The following is a 20,851-nucleotide window of genomic DNA, read 5'->3' as shown; positions in this document are numbered from 1 at the left end:
GATTTTTATTTAAATTCTAGTTACAAGACAGTGCAGTATTGGTTTCAGGAGTAGAATTCAATGATTCATCACTTACATACAACACCTAGTGCTCAACATGACAAGTGCCCTTTTTAATAGCCATCACCCATCTAGCTCTCCCCTCCACGACCTCTTTCCATCAATCTTCAGTTTGTTCTCTATCTTTAAGAGTCTCTTACATTTTTTTTTTTTTTTACTCCCCTCCCATATGTTTATCTGTTTTGTTTCTTAAATTCCACATGAATGAAATCATACCATACTTGACCTTCTCTGACTGACTTATTTAGCTTAGCATAGTATACTCTGGCTCCATCCACATCATTGCAAATGGCAAGATTTCTTTCTTTTTGATGGCTAAATAATATTCCATTGTGTATACCACATCTTCTTTATCCATCAGTTGATGGACATTTGGGCTCTTTCCATAGTTAGGCTATTGTAGGTGATGTTGCTATAAACATTAGGGTGCATGTCCTCTTCAAATCTGTAGTTTTGTATCCTTTGGGTAAATAGTGCAATTGCTGAATGGTAGGGTAGTTCTATTTTAACTTTTTGAGGAACCTCCATATTGTCTTCCAGAGTGGCTGCACCAGCTTGCATTCCCACCAACAGTGCAAGAGGGTTCCTCTTTTTACATATCCTTGCCAACACCTGTTGTTTCTTGTGTTGTTAATTTTAGCCATTCTGACAGGTGTGAGGTGGTATCTCACTGCAATTATGATTTGTATTTCCATGATGATGAGTGATGTTGAGCATGTTTTCATGAGTCTTTTGGCCATTATTATGTCTTCTTTGGAGAAGTGTCTGTTCATGTCTTCTGCCCATTTCTTGATTGGATTATTTGTTCTTTGGGTGTTGAGTTTGATAATTTCTTTATAGATTTTGGATACTAATTCTTTGTCATCAGATACATCATTTGCAAATATCTTCTCCCATTCTTTAGGGTTTCCTTTTAGTTTCATTGATTGTTTCGTTTGCTTTGTGGAAGGGTTTTATCTTGATAGAAGTCCCGATAGTTCATTTTTAGTCTTGTTTCCTTTGTCTCCAGCAACATGCCTAGTAAGAAGTTTCTGTAGCCAAGGTCAAAGAGTTTGCTGCCTGTGTTCTCCTCTAGGACTTTGATGGTTTCCTATCATACATTTAGGTCTTTAATCCATTTTGAATTTATTTTTGTATATGGTGTAAAATAGTGGTCCAGTTTCATTCTTTTGCATGTTGCTGTCCAGTTTTCCCAACACCAGTGTTGAAGAGATTGTCTTTTTTCTATTGTGTATTCTTCCCTGTTTTGTCAAAGATTAGTTGATCATAGAGTTGTGAGTCCATTTCTGGGTTTTCTGTTCTGTTCTATTGATCTATGTGTCTGTTTTTGTGCCTGTACCATACTGTCTTGATGACTGCAACTTGGTAGTTATAGCTTGACTATAGCTTGAAGTCCAAAATCGTGATGTCTCCAGCTTTGCTTTTCTTTTTCAGGATTGCTTTGGCTATTGGGGTCTTTTGTGATTCCATACAAATTTTAGGATTATTTTTTCTAGCTGGTGGTAAAAATGCTGATGGTATTTTGACAGGGTTTGCATTAAATGTGTAGATGGCTTTGGGTAGTATGGACATTTTAATAATGTTTATTCTTCCAATCCATGAGCATGGCATGTTTTTCCATTTTTTTGTGTGTCCTGTTTAATTTCTTTCGTAAGTTTTTCTATAGTTTTTAAACTATAGCTCTTTAAGAGTCTCGATATCATTGACTTTGAACCATTGGATTATAATATGCCTTGGTATATTTTTCTGTTTGTTTTGCTTAGGATTACTCAACTTCTTGAATCTGTTGGTTTATAGTTTTCATCAGATTTGGAAAATTTGGAGTCCTATTCAGATTTTTTTTTTCCATCCTCTTCTCTTGTTGGGAACCCCGATTATGTATGTATTAGACTGCTTGATGTTGTGTCTTATAGCTCATTGGTACTCTGTTCTTTTTTTTTTTTTTCCCTTTCTGTTTGGGACAGTTTCAATTGCTATACCTTTAAGTTTATTTAATGTTTTTTCTGCCATGTCTAATTTGCTGTTAATTCTATTGAGCATGTTTTCATCTCTGAGTTCAAACTGGCTCTCTCATATCTTCCTTGTCCATAACTATCATGCACAGTCTATCTTCTATATTCTTGAATATATACAATATAGTTATAAGAATTGTCTTAATGTCTTTCTACTAATTAATTTCTCACATTTCTGGGGTTTTTCCTATTTTCTCATTGTGATGAGTTACTTTTTATTTTTCTTTATGCCTAGTAATCTTTAACTGGTTATCCGATACAAATGTTATCTTCTTGGGTGCTGGGTATTTTTATATTTCTGTACATATACTTGTACTATTTTCTGTGACACTGTTGTGTTTTAGAAGCAGTTTGATCATAACATAGTTTGTTTTAAGTTTTGTCAGCCAGGACCGAAGCAACTCTAGCTAGTTTTTCTCTTTACTGAGACAATGCCCTTCTGAGTTTTCTGGGGCCCTATAAATTATAAGGTTTTTTTGCTGTGGTTGGTAAGAACACAAGCTATTCCTTTCTCTGTTGACTCTATTAATTGTTTCCTCCACTTTGGAGTCCTGCTGCTTTTCTTGTCCTGGCATAGTTGCCATACATATAGGTAGCATTCAGTGCTCAGCTGGAAACTTGAACAAAGGCCTTCTATGGATCTCTAAGCATTCTCAGTTGGGAGTGCTCATCTCTCCTTTCTCTGCCTCTGGCCTGGAAACTCTCCACTCAGTATGCTGGGGCATTTATAGAGTTCATATTCTTTGTTTTCCCTTATTTAAGTATCATTGTCGAGCATTCTAATAGCTGAAAACAGTCATTTCATGTATTGTGTGTGTGTGGCTTTAGTAGTTTTAAGCAGAATTAGTTATTGGGTGGAAGCAGAATTTCAGTTGTAACTATCTGAATAAAATTTTTATTTAAGTATCAAAGCAAAGATAAAGTCATTGGCAGGGTTAGGAACTGCTTACAGCCTGGTGTTCTTGGAAGGTAAATATCTGCTGAAGGCTGGTTCCTCCTATAGATTTATTGTAATAAGGGTTATTTATGTAAAAATTGTGGAAATTTATCAACAAAATTGTAATAGGTTACAGTGGACTTAAGACTGAAAAAACAAGATCTATAAATGCTATTCTCTCTGCTGGGTTGTATTCCTAATTCGTTTTTTATCTTCTAGTATTTACAGATATTGTAGTGTAAGTGATAACTTTTACAGACAGGCTTTACTTTCTAATAGAAATAATTTCTCCATGGAAGATTAGTCAGGTAATTGCACATAAGGAATTGGGAGTTACTAATAATGAAGAGAAATTGGTGCTTAAAGTTTCTGAAGGTCATATAAATTAAGATATTTTAATTGGAAACTGCTTACTATAGTTATGTTCTTGCTTCTGATAATATGGTCAGATTTATGAAGCAGCATTTAAACAGAATGAAACCAGGAATGCTTTAGTTTTGGGTTTATGATTTCAAACTTGATCTTGGTTAGATGAATTTGAGCAGTACTTTGTCAAAAGATTTTTATGAATTTTATGTTGAAGGGGTGTTTCTTATGGCCAACTCTTGATTTAGAGAGAATAACATCTGACAGAATACCTCAGAGTCCCACCTAGAGTAAGGGAAAGAAGCTTAAAGAATACATTAGCACATCTGCAATAGCAGCAAAAAAAGGTGAATTCCTACAAAGTAACATTACCAGATGGACAGACTAGTGTTGAGAGATAGGGCTTTAGCCCTTTCTGGTCTAAGAAGGAGAAGCACAATTTAGAGACGTTTTTCAAATGATATCTGTAGTTACACTACTGAAAGTAGCAGTATTAGAATATTAACAGGTTTAGTAATTAATGCATTATTATTAATACTGGGCCTTTTCTATCCTATGCACCTTTACACACAGTATCCTATACACTTGTACATTAATACTGGGCCTTTTCTATCCTATACACCTAGTGATTATCTTTGCAAAAATACTCTGAAGTGAAAGATAATATGTAATGCAGTGCCAGTGAACCTGATAATATAACATTATTTAAAACGAATGCTTACATGAAGTTTATGAAATCAAGAATGAACTGAGGTCTTTCAGAGTTTTTACTTTTGCTTGGTGTTTGCTTTCCTTAATTCTTTTTTTTTTTTTTAAGATTTTATTTATTTGAGAGAGAGCATGAGAGGAGAGAGGCCAGTGGGAGAAGCAGACTCCCCACTGAGCAGGGAGCCTGATGTGGGACTTGATCCTGGGACTCCAGGATCATGACCCGAGCCGAAAGCAGTTGCTTAACCAACTAGCCAGCCAGGCACCTGCTTTCCTTAATTCTTACTGATTACTTGGTTTTATTTCTCAAGTAATTTAAGTTTATAGAAGGTGAGATAGAGTAAGGAAAGATAGAGAATCAGAACCTTTAAGATTTTTTACATTGTATATACTTTTTTTTTTAAAGATTTTATTTATTTGACAGATCACAAGTAGGCAGAGAGGCAGGCAGAGAGAGAGGGGGAAGGCAGGCTCCCTGCTGAGCAGAGAGCCCAATGCGGGGCTCAATCCCAGGACCCTGAGATCACAACCTGAGCCAAAGGCAGAGGCTTAATCCACTGAGCCACCCAGGCGCCCCTATACTCTACTCTCGATTGTCTATTTCTTAGATTATCCATAGCAATGTAAATATCCCTACAACATACCTCACCATCTCTCTTTGTTTTGTGTTAGCATGTGATCCAGGAATACAAACTCATATATATGAATCTATTTAAACTGTCCATCAATATACGATCAGGGGGGTGCCTGGGTGGCTTATTATAAGTTTGCTTATTTCAAAACAAGAGGTTGGACTTCATATTTATATTGCTATTTATATAAATGTATTTAAAAGTTCATAACTTTTCATGATTAAATTAAAAATGGTTACTGTGGACCCTGAAAGTCATCTAATCTACTTACTCCTATGGATGAAGACACTGAGGCCCCGAAGTTTTGCATGCCCAAAGTTAAATAGCTAGGTAGTTAGCAGAGTCAGTTGAAACAGATTTTTTTAAAAAGGCATTTTGAAGAGATTATGCTATTTTTCTTTTATACTGGATTGAATTATCAACACATTATTTATTAAACCTGTTTATGCACATGAAAATATATTTGGTACCGTAGTGAGGGAACAACACAGGAAGCAGAATGCAAATTAATGTAAACCATAATGAAAAATGTTTTCATGAGAATGTCTTAGTGCTTGGATATACTACTTTTATATATAACAGATGGCCTAACATCAGAACAAAATTAGTAAAAACAGCTAGAATACTTTTTGAAAATTTAAAATTTGAACATTAAATGTCATTTTCTTTTTTCATCTTAGGGCACAGTCAGTGGTGTGCTGCTAGTTACACCAAATAATATAATGTTTGATCCACATAAAACTGACCCTTTGGTTCAAGAGAATGGCTGTGAGGAATATGGCATCATGTGTCCAATGGAAGAGGTGATGTCAGCTGCAATGTACAAAGAAATTTTGGATAGCAAAATAAAGGAATCCTTACCCATGTAAGACTGGTGTTTATACTCCTTTGGAATTTTATTACATCTAGATAGTTGACCCTGGTTTAATACTCTTAAGTATTTTTCCTATTCTTAAGTATTTTTAATTAGTTTTATTAAAACTGGTTTTTATTTTATCAATAATTAAAGAATATAGTATTGAAAAGATCATTTATAACACACTTTGAATAATTAGGAATTGTTCTAGATTTATATTTGTATATTTGGCCAGGAAATTGGATATTTAAAAATAACCTGTAAACCTTTTTTAATTGAGTGTTTACCAGCCTTTTTTATTCAAATGCAGCATTCAGTCTTTTAAATTATTTCTGTTACTAATTTAAGGTGGTATAAGTAGACTAGGGTAGCTTTCAAATTTTTCTTAGAAGAGCCTGAAGGGTCTGGTGAGAGAATTGAGGGAGATCCCATGAGCATCCTCCTCTCGCAGTTAACCTTGAAAGAGTTATGCTTGGAATATACTGGTCAAGGGATTCATGTGATTCAAATAACATAGCTGTGAGACTGCAGCCCAGCACAGCCTTTGAAAGTAGTTTGCTTGACCAAAGGAATGACCAGAGAGAAAAGGGAGGAATAAGAAATAAAAGAAGAAAGTAGTATTCAAAAAAAGGAATGACAGCAGAAAAGAATACTCCCCATTCCTTCACACATACTTTATCAACAGTTTAAAAACTGGCTTCACTTTAACTGATACTGAGATATATATCCCTTTATTAGTCCACAGGGATGTGGATCATTGTTTGAAAATTAACCCTTATGGTACAGAACTGCTTGCATAGGAGAAGAGCAAATTATTTTTGTTTCTGAGGCAGAGTACATGAGTTGTTAGGATACATGTAGTAGAATAAAATCCTTATTCAAAAACTCTCCATTATACCTCCCATCCAATAGATATTATTTTGGCTTGGTAAACTCATCCGTAGGAGTGCAGATAATTTCTTAGAATATCTTCTACTTTAGTTATTTTTATAGATCATTATCTAAAGTAACTTTCGGGAAGTATTACTGGGGTAGGTGGAAGAATGAGACAAAGGTGAAAGAGTAAAGGATTAGATTAAAAAAACAAGATATACATACATATAACATATATATATGTATAATATATATGTGCATGTATTGTCAGTCACTGTGAGATCCACTTTCCTCTGCCCTGCTTTTCTACTTTTATTTTGGTACTTTGGGATTCTCTTATGCTGAACGATCTGTAAGTATTCCACTAGGATGCTGTAGGGCTCCTCTTCTTGCAAATCACTGTTTTATTATTTAGAATGTCCCTGGAAAGACCATGCATTTGATCCATACATTTTAAAAAATTCCTCCAAAAAGAAATACCTTTCAGTCCTGCTTGTGAATTAATTAAAAACACGATTTGGCAGCAGATTAGATAAATAAAGCAAGTAGTTTTGCAGAGTAATGTCATGTGTAGCAATACTGAGGCGTAAGATTTGATTGATTTTTCTTCTGTCTTCTGCTTGGAAAGTTGATTTCAAAGGTATTGTTCTAGAACTGTATTAAGCAGTAGCAAAATCATTGGCATAAATATCTAGTTTTAGCTTATTAACTCTGAAGGTTTTACAGCCCTTATTCAAACATATGTCTTCTTACATTTGCTAACTTTATCTCTTACCTCATGGTCTTCTTAAATGTACAGACAGTTTCTCAAAACTTCTGCATTTTGTCAAGTTCCAAGACCCTATAGATGCAATTTGAATGGATCACCAGTAGATGACATTATTATATTTTTAATAGGACACATTAGATGTTTATGTTTTTTATGGTGAATCAGATGCAAGGGACACAAGACAGACACGAATTGGAATTCTGCTGATACCCTTTTAAAAAATAAAATTTTACCTATTTTAGTTATAAAGTGTTATGCATATTCGTTATATAAAATTTGAAAAATATTACAAAGGAAGAATAAAACAGAAGAGTTATCCAGCTTCACCATCCAGAGACAGCCAATTATTTTTGTCTCATCTCATCTCCTGTTCTGAAACTTACATAATTGTTAGTAGTTTTCCCACTGTAAACTCGTGTTAATTTCCATTTGTCACAAACTGCTTTTTAACCATCATTTAAAAAATTTCTGACTTCCATTTCATGCTTTATATAGATGTTTGTACTGCCTCCTTCCAAAATTTAAACTAACTTTGAACATTAGTGCTCATATATATAAATGCCATTAATCATGGAAATCTTGATAGAATTATGAACCATTCACATATCTAGTATCTAAACCTTTAGCTGAACAAGTTCTTTCTGAATTATTAAGAGTTGTTGCTGGTAGCCCAAAGAATTCCTATAAGTATTTTTGGCTCCGTTTTATTCCAGTTGGCCTTCAGTTTTGCATTTGAGCTGCATATCTTAGTGTAATCTCTATTTAAATGTAAATAAGCCCTGTGTGTGTGTGTGTGTGTGTGTGTGTGTGTGTGTGTGTCCATGTGTGTAATAGCAGTGTATTTTTTTAAGAAATTTAAAATTTTTATCAAAATTTTATCTAAGCTTATTTTCCATATTCCAGTAATGAATAAATTGTAACGTAGAATTATAGCTTCACCCAAAACTTAAATTTCCCACTTCTTTTCAGGTAGATTAATTCAGGAAGTAGTTCTGTTGTTTCCCAGGTCTCAAGAAATCATTGCAAAAGCTTGAGTTAATTACTTGATCTATCTGTATAAATCAAATTTTTGATATGCTATTGAAATATATACTATGCAATTTTCTAGAAACCTTTTTAGTGATGACTAATTCAGTATTACATTTGTGGGAAATAAAATGCAATTTAAAAAGTAACAACTTTTAATTTTGTTTACTGACAGAGAGATAGATCAGGTATCAGGAAGGGACTTCTGCCATTTAAAGAAAATGACAAGAAGTCATACTGATGAAGTAGACTCCAGAACCCGCGATGCAGGTAACGATAGTGCCAGCACAGCTCCGAGGAGCACCGAGGAGTCTCTTTCTGAGGATGTGTTCACAGAATCAGAACTTTCTCCCATACGGGAGGAGCTTGTTTCTTCAGATGAACTTCGGCAAGATAAATCATCTGGTGCGTCATCAGAATCGGTGCAGACTGTCAATCAGAGTGGTATAGAATGTTTAACAGCCATATCAGAGTCTACTGACATGCCTGATCACTTAAAATCTGATTCTGGACATTCTACAAATGAAGTTGGGACTACTTCTCTTAAAACAGATTTAAATAATCTTGAAAGGGCCACTAAGGAAGATCGTGCTACAGGTAATTTTCAGGAAATATCAGGCCCTAAAGAACAAAGCATAGGTATAAAAGGTAATACAGACCAGGATTTTCTTCTGAATGAGAATTCACTACATCAAGAAGAGGGTGAAAAAGAAAGTATGCTTTGTGGGGAAGCAGCAGATTTTAAACAAAAGCCAACTGTCAACAAAGGAAAACAAGGAAAGGAGCAAAATCAGGACTCAGAGACAGAGGTAGAAGAGCTACGGAAACTCTGGAAAACTCATACCATGCAACAGACTAAACAGCAAAGGGAAAATATTCAACAGGTGTCACAAAAAGAAATTAAGCATAAAATAGCAATTGCTGACATAGAAGGTAAGTGTTAAGGAATATATAAAGTTAATTCATCTTATGGCATATTGTCTCCCTCTTTCCCCAAGAATAATCTAGTGGCCCTTGACTGATACTTCTCTGGGAATAAGTATGTAGTCTGTAGTCCTAGTCTAAGGTCTTTTATCCCATGGTGGATTGTATGCATAATGAGCATCTTTTCCACCATGTTTAGATACTCCTGACTCACAGTGTTCTATCTTTAAACAATTTCTTGAAAATGCACACAAGCTCTGTAATACCTTTGATTTCTCCATTTTCTCTTAATTCTTGGTGTGTTACCTCATTAAAATTTTTTCACCACACATAAAATATTGTAATTGCAGTTTGTAATTGCCAAAGTTTATAATTCTTTTTTAGAAGTGCAATTAGACATAAAAATTTATTTCTTAAATTGTTCCAAATATCCAGAAGTTCATCATTGTCTGATTAAATGTTTTCCTTTAAAAAACACCAAGGCTAAATTTAAAAAAATCATTTCTCTTTCAGTTCTGGGTTTTAGTACCGTGTATTTATGAAAATGATAGTAGTAGACTGTTTTATTTCTTTTTTTGTTATTATTTTATTTTATTTTTTCGGTGTTCCAAGATTCGTTATGCATTACTCCCAATCCATGCAATACGTGCCCTTCTTAATACCCACCCCCAGGCTCACCCATCCCCCTATCCCTCTCCCCTCTAAAACCCTCAGTTTGTTTCCACAGCCTCTCATGCTTCATCTCCCCCTGTGATTTCCTCCAATTCACTTTTCCTTTTCTTCTCCTAATGTCCTCCTTGTTATTCTTTATGCTCCACAAGTAAGTGAAACCATATGATAATTGGCTCTCTGCTTGACTTATTTCACAATAGCTTCCCCTCGATACATAATGGGTTAAATGGGATACAGTTCAGGTATCTTAGCTAACATTTTTTATATTCTATTAAAATATTGATTCCACATCAATCAAATTTGCATATAAACTTTTTAAATTAAACTCAAAAGTAATTTATTGCTAAAATGTATGTAGAATAAAATTGACCATAGGAACCATTTTTAAGTGCAAAATTAAGCAGCATTAAGTACCTTGATACATTGTTGTGCAACCATCACCACCATCCATTTCCAGAACTTTTTCATCTTTCCAAACACAAACTGTACCAATTAAATAGTAACTCCTCATACTTTCCTCCCCTTTGCTCCTGGCTTCCACCATTCTGCTCTTTGTCTCTATGAACTTTCTTGTCCACACTAGGCATCTCATATGAGTGGAATCATACAATATTTGTTCTTTTGTGTGTGGCTTATTTCCCTTAGGAGAATGCCTTTAAGTTTCATCTGTGTTGTAGCATGTTTGAAAATTTCCTTCCTTTTAAAAGCTCTACAGTATTCCAATATACGATTGACCCTTGAACAACATGGGTTTGAACTGTGCAGGTCCACTTATACATGATTCTTTCTAATACAGTATAATACTTAAATGTATTTTTCTTCCTTATAATTTTCTTAGCATTTTCTTTTCTATAGCTTTCTGTATTATAAGAATATAGAATACAATATATGAAATGTGTGAAACAACTCTTTCTGTTTATTGATAAAGCTTCTAGTTAGCAGTAGGCTATTAGTAGTTAAGTTTTTGGGGAGTCAAAAGTTATACTCAGATTTTTGACTATGTGGAGATTCCATATCCTAACCCCTGCATCATTCATTGGTCAACTTTTCATACCACATTTTCTTTATGTATTACTTTGTTAAGTACATTTGGATGTTTCTACCTTTTGGCTATTGTGAATAATCCTGCTATGAACATTGGGGTAGAAATATCTGTTCAAATCCCTCTTCTAAATTTTTTTGGATATATACCCAAATGCAGATTTGCTAGTTCCTGTGGTAATTCTGTGTTTAATTTAATTCTGAGGAACCCCCCCAAGCTGTTTTTCAGAGTGGCTACATATTTTATCTTCCCACCAACAATCCAAAAAGTTTGATTCAGTTTTTAAAATAACCTGTACTGAATTTTCTTTGCACCATCTTTTTTAGATATCCTGATGATATCTAGTAGATGTTAAAGAATTAATTTACTCAAAGTTCTGTAAAAGATTAAAGAACATTTGACAAATATAGATTTTTAGTAAATTCATAAAAAATTTATCTGAAATTCATCAATGCAATAATCATTATTGGTGTATTTATCGTTGATTTTTGGTGTGTATGTGTATATACATACACACTTAAATACATACGTATACAATTTTGGTATTTTATGTATCTATACATGTATATTATTTATATACAATCAGGATTATGCTGTTGTATCATTTTTTCAGTTAACATTTTATGTTGTGAATAGTTTCCTATGTCATTATAGTTTTTTGAAAATATGGCTTTTAATGGCCCTGTATTTTAACCATTTCCATACTGTTAATATATTCATTAGTAACAACTCATATTGTTAAGATATTTCATCTCTTTGATATTATAAAGAATGCTGGTGTGAATGTCTTTATTTGTTATCTTTGTGTCTGATGGTTGCCTTATGTTTTGAAATCTTTGAAAAAAATAAAATGAGGGGTTCTGTTTAACCTGATAATGTGGTAGAATGCTTTCAGTTTAGTGGGTTTGTTGGGTTATGGGATTAGATGGGGATGGAGCTCCTGTTATGAGAGAAATTGAGAAGTTTAGATATAATTATACCTGTATTACCATTTGAGTTCTTTTTGAAAGAGCAGGGAGTGAAAATCTGTTTTAAGTAACTAACTTGAGGTAACTTGAGGTTCTGTAGTAGGGATATACTCCACATTTCTGATCTTTAGTGATTTTATAATATAAGGAAATGGTTTAAGAATACGGAACTGTGGAGTATAATTGTGGGGGAAATGGTATAATTTCACTCTTTTAATCAGATGTAAATATTGAGGCTCAGATAGATTTATGCACCTTGCACAATACTATACAGAAGGAAGCCATGACTAGTACTCAGTTCCCTTATTATAAATAAGTGCTTTTTCTTCCACAGTATGCCACCTTCATAAGCTAATAATGTCCAGAATCCTGAATTCCGTTATAATTTCAGACCCTCAGTGTACCTTATGTCAGCATCTCTGTTTGGAAGAGTTAGAGATAATTCATAATAAACTATCCAAACAGGTGGCTGAATCCAGGATATTATTGATTGTTTTATCCTACATCATATATATGGAAAAGCTTCAGAAACATTTTTTATTAAATTTTTCTCTGTAATAACTATATTAAAGTAAGCCTTTTAAGAGTCTACAAATGTATTTATTTAGATGTTATTTTAGAAGGCTGATAGAGAATATGCAGATAATTATATATGTGCATGTAATTGCTTTAATATAGTTGTTCCAAGCAAAAATTTAACCTAAGAATTCCTAAAACTTTCCTTTTTTTTTCCTAATATGCTTAGACATAATTTCAGTTCATAACTTGGGTGCTAGTTCATGAATCTTGTTTTTAAGAAAATAAAAGTTACTTAAGAAAATTCATCTAAGTGACACTCAGTAATTAAATTTTAATTTATATTGTGAGAAGTTTGGAGGTAAACATTCTTAAACCAAATTATTTAAGCATGGTGTATGAGAACTGAATGAACACTATCTCATTTCTAGGTTCTGCACTTTTAAAAGAAAAGAGAAGGCATCGATTACATAAGTTTTTGTGTCTCAGAGTTGGAAAACCAATGAGGAAAACATTTGTATCTCAAGCAAGTGCAACAATGCAACAGTATGCACAGAGAGATAAGAAACACGAATATTGGTTTGCTGTGCCACAAGAAAGGTAAAAAAAAAAAAAAAAAAAAACCTCAAAAACGTTATTGAGATTCCTTGAATTAAAATGATCTCTTATGTATCACTTACCACCCGTGGAAAAGTACTTTTAAAAAATAGTTTATGATTAAAACTTGACTTTAAATCTTCTTAAAATTAATTTTTTAAAGATTTATTTATTTGAAAAGAAAAGAGAGAGCGTGCTCATGGGCGTACACGCACAGCCAGAGGGAGAGAATCTTCAAGGAGACTCTGCTGAGTGTGGAGCCCAACTCCAGGGCTGGATCTCAAGACCTATGAGATGACCTCAGCCTAAACCAACAGTCAGATGCTTAACTGACTGAGCCCCCAGTCACCCCTTAAAATTATTTAGCTCCCATTTTGTACTTTTTAATTTACCCCATTTAAAATTTTATTCCTCTTTGTGATTTAATGGAAAAAAAAAAAAAGTAAATGTGTACCTAGTTTTAGTGGTAAAGAAACCTCATTAAAATGTCTTAGAGAGGGCACCTGGGTGGCTCAGTGGGTTAAAGCCTCTGCCTTCCGCTCAGGTCATGATCCCAGGGTCCTGGGATTGAGAGCCCCGCATTGGGCTCTCTGCTCAGCCGGGAGGGAGCCTGCTTCCTCCTCTCTCTCTCTGCCTACTTGTGATCTCTGTCTGTCAAATAAATAAATAAAATCTTAAAAAAAAGAAAAATGTCTTAGAGAAGGGGGTAGGAGAATAAATGAAACAAGATGGGATTGGGAGGGAGACAAACCATAAGTGACTCTTAATCTCACAAAACAAACTGAGGGTTGCTGGGGGGGGGGGGGTTGGGATAAGGGGGGTGGGGTTATGGACATTGGGGAGGGTTTGTGCTATGGTGAGTGCTGTGAAGTGTGTAAACCTGACGATTCACAGACCTGTACCCCTGGGGATAAAAACATATGTTTATAAAAAAATAAATAAATAAATTTTAAAAAAATGTCTTAGGGAGGCAAACCATGAGACTCTTAACTATAGAGAAAAACTGAGGTTTGCTGGAGGGGGAAGTGACCAGGGGATGGGCTAAATGGGTGGTGGGTATTAAGGAGGGCACTTGTGATGAGCACTGGGTGCAGTATTTAAGTGATGAATCACTGATTCTACACCTGAAACCAATACTGCACAATGTGTTAACTAACTAGAATGTAATTAAAAACTTTAAAAAATAATATCTTAGAGCAAGAATGTTCCTTAATAAACAGTATGGCCACTACCTCAGGGCAGGCAATGATAATCCCTTTTTTAAAATTCAATTATCCTGGCTAATTAATAGCCAAGAAAACATAGATATTTGAAATGTGTGTTTGATCCTCAAATAAGTTTATCAAGGATGTAATTATCTTTGGTAACAGCAGGTTTTGCTATAGTAAACAAAATTGAATATGGGAGCGAGAGACTTAAAATATTAGATCATCTATCCCTGAACCAATAATACGTTGTGTGTTCCTGGTATCATTTAAAAGTTAAACAAATTAAATTTCTATTAACATGGGAAAATTCTGTATAATGTCCAGGTTTTAAAACAGGCAGTTAGTAAATTGTTTACTTGTATTTTAGATAATTAGGTCATTGTGTGAATGAGGTCACAGTTACCAGTTCAGTTTCCTTTCCCATCACTAGTTTATTTTTTAAGATTTTATTTATTTATTTGACAGATCACAAGTAGGCAGAGAGGCAGGCAGAGAGAGGAGGAAGCAGGCTCCCTGCTGAGCAGAGAGCCTGATGCAGGGCTCCATCCCAGGACTCTCAGATCATGACCTGAGCTGAAGGCAGAGGCTTTAACCCGCTGAGCCACCCAGGTGCTCCACTAGTTTCTTTAAAGATGAAAAAAAATTACCATGGACAGCATCTAAGCTTACTCAAAAGCATGCCAAGGAAACTCTGAGTTTCTCAGAACACAGAACACAGCCAAGTAAATTTTTTTGTTAATGTCTTCCTGCCATTGGGCTTCGTTATCTTTTTAAATAAAGCGTAGTGTATGTTGTGTGTATTTTATATCATCAAGTTTTGTGAAGTCATTTAACAAATATCATTTTGTAATTAAAGCTAGGAGCACAGAATTGTAGGTCGGTTATTAATAGTCACATGTTCTAACAGGACAGACCACTTGTATGCCTTCTTCATTCAGTGGAGTCCAGAAATATATGCAGAAGATACTGGTGAATATACCAGAGAACCTGGATTTATAGTAGTGAAAAAGATTGAAGAATCTGAAACAAATGAGGATTCTACTAATGAAGCAGCAGCCAGAGAATGGGAGGTAAGGAGAGAAATGTGAAGATTTCATTGATCCTTTTACTTTGTGTGAATTTATAGCTTTATGGTAGTACAGGCAATGTGCAAGTGATCTTTGTACAAAAGAGTAATTCTTAAAGGTTTTCTGTTCATGTGTTTATTGAAATAATCTGATTAGTAACCTTGGTTTGGTTTTTTTTTTTACTGTTTATAATTTTCCTTTTGCCTTATAATGTTAGACAACTGCTTGGCAATAAAATCACTTTCCTTGAGTGGATTTTAGAATATTAAATGCTGTTTTACTAATTTTTATAAAACATTTATTTCTGATCTGATTCATTTTAATATAACCTCCCATGGAGAATGTGCACCAATCATTTAACACATTCATGCCAATTAGCATTCCTTCTAAGTCCATACCTGAGCATTATTTTGAAGTGAATGTACAATAACACTATGGAAGCTGATGCTAATTTTACAAAGTGTAAAAATTTCATATGCTAAAATTTACTGAACTTGTTTAAATGGCCAGAATAACACTAATTAACTTTCTGTAACCACTTAATAGTGGTTAAAGATACATCTTTTAATATTGCACATCATGTTTTTACATGTGTTTTCTTATTGGAATGATAAGGTGACAAAATCTGGTTTTTCTCTTCTGGTTGCCTAGATTAATGTCTTCATGATGCGTTAGAAAATATAGAGCAGATGCTAAAATGTGATATTAAACAGGCGTATATTTTGTCAGTCATATGGTGTTAATGTTTGTGGTTGTTTGTGGAATATGAATTTATTGTGCATGTACTTAACATGTATAATGATTAAAGGTATACATGGCATGTCTTTCAACTTGATTTTAAGTTGTTTAAGTTCATTCTGTGTAGTATATACAGCATCAGTTTCAACTGTAACTCCAATACAATGGAGGGAAAGAGGTAACATATACTGAGCATTTATTTTGGGTTCTTTTAATACTTAAACCAACATTATTAATCTTCATACCAGCTTTATTCTCAGTAGGCCCCAAACTGGAAACAACCTGAATGTCTGTCAGCAGAAGAATGGATCAGTAAATTTGGGAATATTCATAAAATTCCACATAACTTAATAATAAAAAAGATCTGCTTGCACAGGCAACAACATGGATAAATCTCTTGGATAATGTGTTTAATTAAACCAAGCCGGGCGTAAAAGAGTATATACTGTATAATTTATACAGTATATAATTTATATATATACTGTATAATTTATATGCATTTATATGAAGTTCACCAGGGCAAAACTAATCAGAAGTCCATCAGACTACCTGTTTCTAGGGGTTGAGGGGTTCAGGGACAGGAGGGAACTTTATAGAGTACTGGAGATACTCTGTTTTTTCTGGGTGACAGTTGCATGGGTATTGACATCTGTAAAATCCCTGTGTATTTAAAATTAACTTTAGGAGGCTTTTAAAGTAGCTCAGATGATCAAAGATAACTACTTGTACTAGGATAGCAACAGGTGAAGGTAGAGTGGAAGGGGATGAAATTAAGTTTTTTAAACAGGTATAACCTAATCTTGATTATTTCCCTTCTTATGTGTGGAGTTGGTTTGATTTATTGTTGATTCTCCAGTTCTTTAAGGTGTAGAGACAGCTGGTGTATTCTAGATTTTTCAATTTTTTTGAGGGAGGCTTGGATGGCTATGTATTTCCCCTTAGGACCACCTTTGCTGTATCCCATAGGTTTTGGACCGAAGTGTCTTCATTCTCATTGGTTTCCATGAATTGTTTTAAACAGGTATAACCTAGGATTTAATGACAGCTAAGTAACAGTGGATTTTTAACTTGGGTGGCAAGGGAGATTGCAATAATTCCCATCAAATAAAGAACTTTTCTCCATTGGGGTTGGAGCACATAACCTTGGAAATAATCGACTATCACTGTTGATGGATTATTGACTATTTTGATTCAAAGGAACTGCCTTAGTTCTTGTGGCAGATTCTGAAGGTCATAACTTCTGAAGAAAAAAATAAATGTCTCCTCACCTGTTTTCAACCAGAATCAATTCTAAAATAAAAAGGAAATGAGAGAGAAAAAATTAATTTTAGAAACGTTTTGCTGCATTATCTAGGAAGAGTGCTGTGCTGTCTCATATTGTAGCCACATCTTTATTAGGTGGCTGTTGAGTACTTGAAATGTGGCTAATGCAACTAAGGAATTAAATTTTTAATTTTATTTACTTCCAGTTAAATTTTAAAATGGATATTTGATTCAGTTACTGGGTAAGTTTTTTGTACATTTGGACCAACTACGATACATGAACTTTTCAGCTTGTAAGTTTTATGAAATCTAAATAAACCTAACTCTAAACAGCATCAGATATTTCCTGTCTGAATTGAGAGGTGCTGTAATGGAAATTACACTAATTCCTAGATACAGTAGCTACTACACATATGTAGCTATTTAGCACTTTTGAGATCTGGCTAGTCTGAGTTGAGATGCTTTGTATTACAGAGTACACACTGGCTTTTGGAGATTGAGAATTAAAAAAAGAAGGTGTAAAATACCATTAATTTTGAATGACAATATTTTAGATATATTGATTTAAATAAAAATCAGAATTAACTTGTTCCTTTTTTAATGTGTTTACCAGAAAAATTATAATTAATTTATAATTATATATGTCTTGCATTTCTCTTATACCATGCTGATCTAGTGCCTGATGGTTACTAAGTGCCTAAATAAAAAGCATATTTTTTTTCATCTGAAGTCTGTTTACATTAGGTTTCATGCTTGGTGAACAAATGTATAATGACATTAAAATATTTTAAATGTTAATGTTTTAAAAATGGAATTTTTTTGCACTTATGTAAAATAAAAGTACTTCAAAATGTGAAGTGCTTGCTGTTTGGGGGCTTTTTTGTATGTCAGGGTAAAGAATAGGTGACTGGAGAATGTAGGATGAATTTATTATGACAGCTAACTTGGACATCAGTCTGTTTGAGTAAAGCAGCTAGTAATACTTAGGAGATTAGTATCCCTAACTGCTATTTAGACAAAAATACGTTGCTAACCAGAAATGTGTACATTTGGAAAACTTTTGCATATGATTAATTTACTCTGCTCTGGTTTCTTTTCTGTGTCCCTCCTGTCCTTCTCCCAATGTAAGCGCCAGAGGGCAGGGTTTCATACATGACTATATCTTCAGAGCCAGTTTCATACAGGAAGGAAGGAAGAAGTACAGTATTAGAGATTGTATAGTGAATTCCAGAGAGAGGTGAGAGCAATAGAAACCTGCATTCACCAAGAGCAGGCTAGCCAAAGTTTTAGATGGTCAAGAGTAAGAGCATCTATTCTAAGATTCCTGATTATTGGGAGAAAGAATCTGAGAAATACTATGCATATAACATATATAACATATAAATGCATATAACTATGCATATTATACTAAGGTATGTAAGAGATTCATATTCTTTACCATATACTCTTTATTGTTCTAGTTTAGTCAATATAAAATAGTATAAAAACATCAGCTTACCTCAAGTTTGCATTTTCCAACCATAATGAGTTCCTTAATTATGAATCCTTCTGCTGTTGGAGTTTAATAATGTTGCAACCGGAAAGAAACTATTTATTGTAGATTCTTTTCCCTAGTTTCTGCCAGTGTCACCAGTGACAAGTAGAGCAACATGTGTAGCGAGTATAATGTTTTATGTGAGGCTTTGCAGTTTTGTGAAAAATGTTACTTTTTGATTTTTGATGGGGATTGTTTTTATAGATTTTCACTGACAAGGGAAGTATTCTAATGGTATTTCAACAAAGTGTAGGAAGGTCTTTAGGTAGAGGTGGGAAAGATGCTTATTGACACTATTTCCTCATGATAGTGCTTTGATTTGATAAACGTACAAAAATAGAGATAAACAGTATTATGAATTTGCATATACCATCACTCAGCTTTATCAGCTTATTCCATCTGTAATCCTTCTTTGTCCCCAGTTCCCATTTCTTCAAATGTCGTAAATATGTTATAAAATATATGTAATATGAATAAATTTTTACAATTTGTTACTTGAATCAGGATCCAACTAAGCTCCAAATGTTCAGTTAAAATGTCTCTTTAAGTCTGTAAATGTAGGTTCTCTGTCCATTTCTTTGTGCATTGTTTTTTTTTTTTAATTTTCATTTTTAAGAAATCAGATTTTTTTTCTAGAATGTTGTGCAGTCTGGATTTTGCTGATAACATCCCCACAGTGTTGCTAACATGTTCTTCTGCCTTTGATCTAGAACAACCCATTTAATCATAGACTCTCATCTTTATTTTATTGATAATTTCTGTAAGTTTATTTCTTGGCTAAAATCCTTGTTAACAAATCATAATAATTAATCTGTAATTCAGAGTCCATTGTCCTTTTTACCATGCCAAGTTCTCAATCTTGCCAGAACCTTTGAATCATTTGGGGGAGCTTTCAAAAAACTTACTGCCTTAGGGTCATCTCAGACCAAATGAAAATCAGTATTCTGTATAGCTCCTCAGGGGGTGACATTGTACAGTAGTGGTGGAAAAACCAGTGTGCTACCCTAGGTGTTGTGTTGAATATATGTAGTGCTAAGACTCTGGAAGATTCTTTCAGACTGTACTGATCATACCACACTTTAATTTTCAAGGCCCTGTGATGCAAATTATGTTGTATAAAAATACTTTTCAAAATATTCCTCATATTATGTGTGTTGCATCTGCAGTCTGTAAATTTGGTTCACTGTGGAGAAAGGTTTCTTTAAACATTTTATGCCTTGACTTTTAAAAAAGCACGGTTGTTTGTTTGTTTGTTTTTTGTATCAATAACAGCCAGGCTGAATTACTTCAGGCATAGCTCCCTTACACACCGAAAGGATTTTTATCACATTGTATACTCAAGAGGCACTACAAGGAGAGGGAAACCAAGAAACTTATCACTCTGCAATTCATTGATCTGTACCTCTTGAACTTGTCGATCAAATACTCTTTAAAGTTTGATGTACCTGACAAGAACCCAAGAGTCTAGTAGTATAGTCTAACACAGCAGCCACAGTAATAAGCTTAAAAAATCTTTGAAGCCTGTTTTATCCTTAAGGTTCAAATGAATTTTGCATTCATATTTTTAATTTATCTGATGTTCTATAAAAAGAATTTTCTAAATTTCTTATGAAGTAAAAGTGATACTGCAGCATAATGTAAGTCAACTTTATCCTGTCACCAGGCTTACCACATGGCTCAATGACTATACCCCCTCAGGCTATATCACCCTCAACCCCAAGTTCCAACTTGAGAGTCTCTAATAGACTCTAATGGTCTATCAGTCTAATAGTCTCAGATAGTCTTAGAGATTCTATTAGAATCCTCTGAAAGTTTTTTTGGGCTTCAAAATGCCACATGTGTTGGGCATGCCGGTCTTGATGCTTGATGACACAGGTCTCAAAACTGGAGGTTTTTAAACTACAGTTGCTTGTTGTCCCATGTTTTTGAGTTGACTTTCACTCCTTTTGGGATAAGAAATGGCAGAAAAAGTTTTTCCATTTTTTCATCTCTAAAGTTAATTTTATGCCGCTTACAGTTCAGTATCTTTCATACTACAAACCTACTAATTAAGTGCTCCTACGATGATAAAAACAATTAAGAA

At 34.0% G+C, this 20,851-nt stretch overlaps 1 protein-coding gene across 5 annotated transcripts in view; it reads left to right on the top strand.

Annotated features, from left to right (window-relative positions):
• LOC111146578 (oxidation resistance 1) overlaps positions 1–20,851 on the top strand; it is a 350,514-nt gene that overhangs the window by 304,288 nt on the left and 25,375 nt on the right. For all 5 annotated transcript variants that reach the window (XM_022502184.1, XM_022502185.1, XM_022502183.1 and 2 more), the window contains 4 exons: positions 5,396–5,580; positions 8,415–9,172; positions 12,793–12,961; positions 15,074–15,236. In XM_022502184.1, coding sequence (XP_022357892.1) covers positions 5,396–5,580; positions 8,415–9,172; positions 12,793–12,961; positions 15,074–15,236 — 1,275 coding nt within the window. The remainder of the gene's footprint in view (positions 1–5,395; positions 5,581–8,414; positions 9,173–12,792; positions 12,962–15,073; positions 15,237–20,851) is intronic.

Source organism: Enhydra lutris, unplaced genomic scaffold (genome assembly GCF_002288905.1).
Source record: "Enhydra lutris kenyoni isolate GAN:26980312 unplaced genomic scaffold, ASM228890v2 scaffoldscaffold14, whole genome shotgun sequence".
NCBI classification, from domain to species: domain Eukaryota; kingdom Metazoa; phylum Chordata; class Mammalia; order Carnivora; family Mustelidae; genus Enhydra; species Enhydra lutris.
This window is presented reverse-complemented; position numbering and strand designations above follow the sequence as displayed.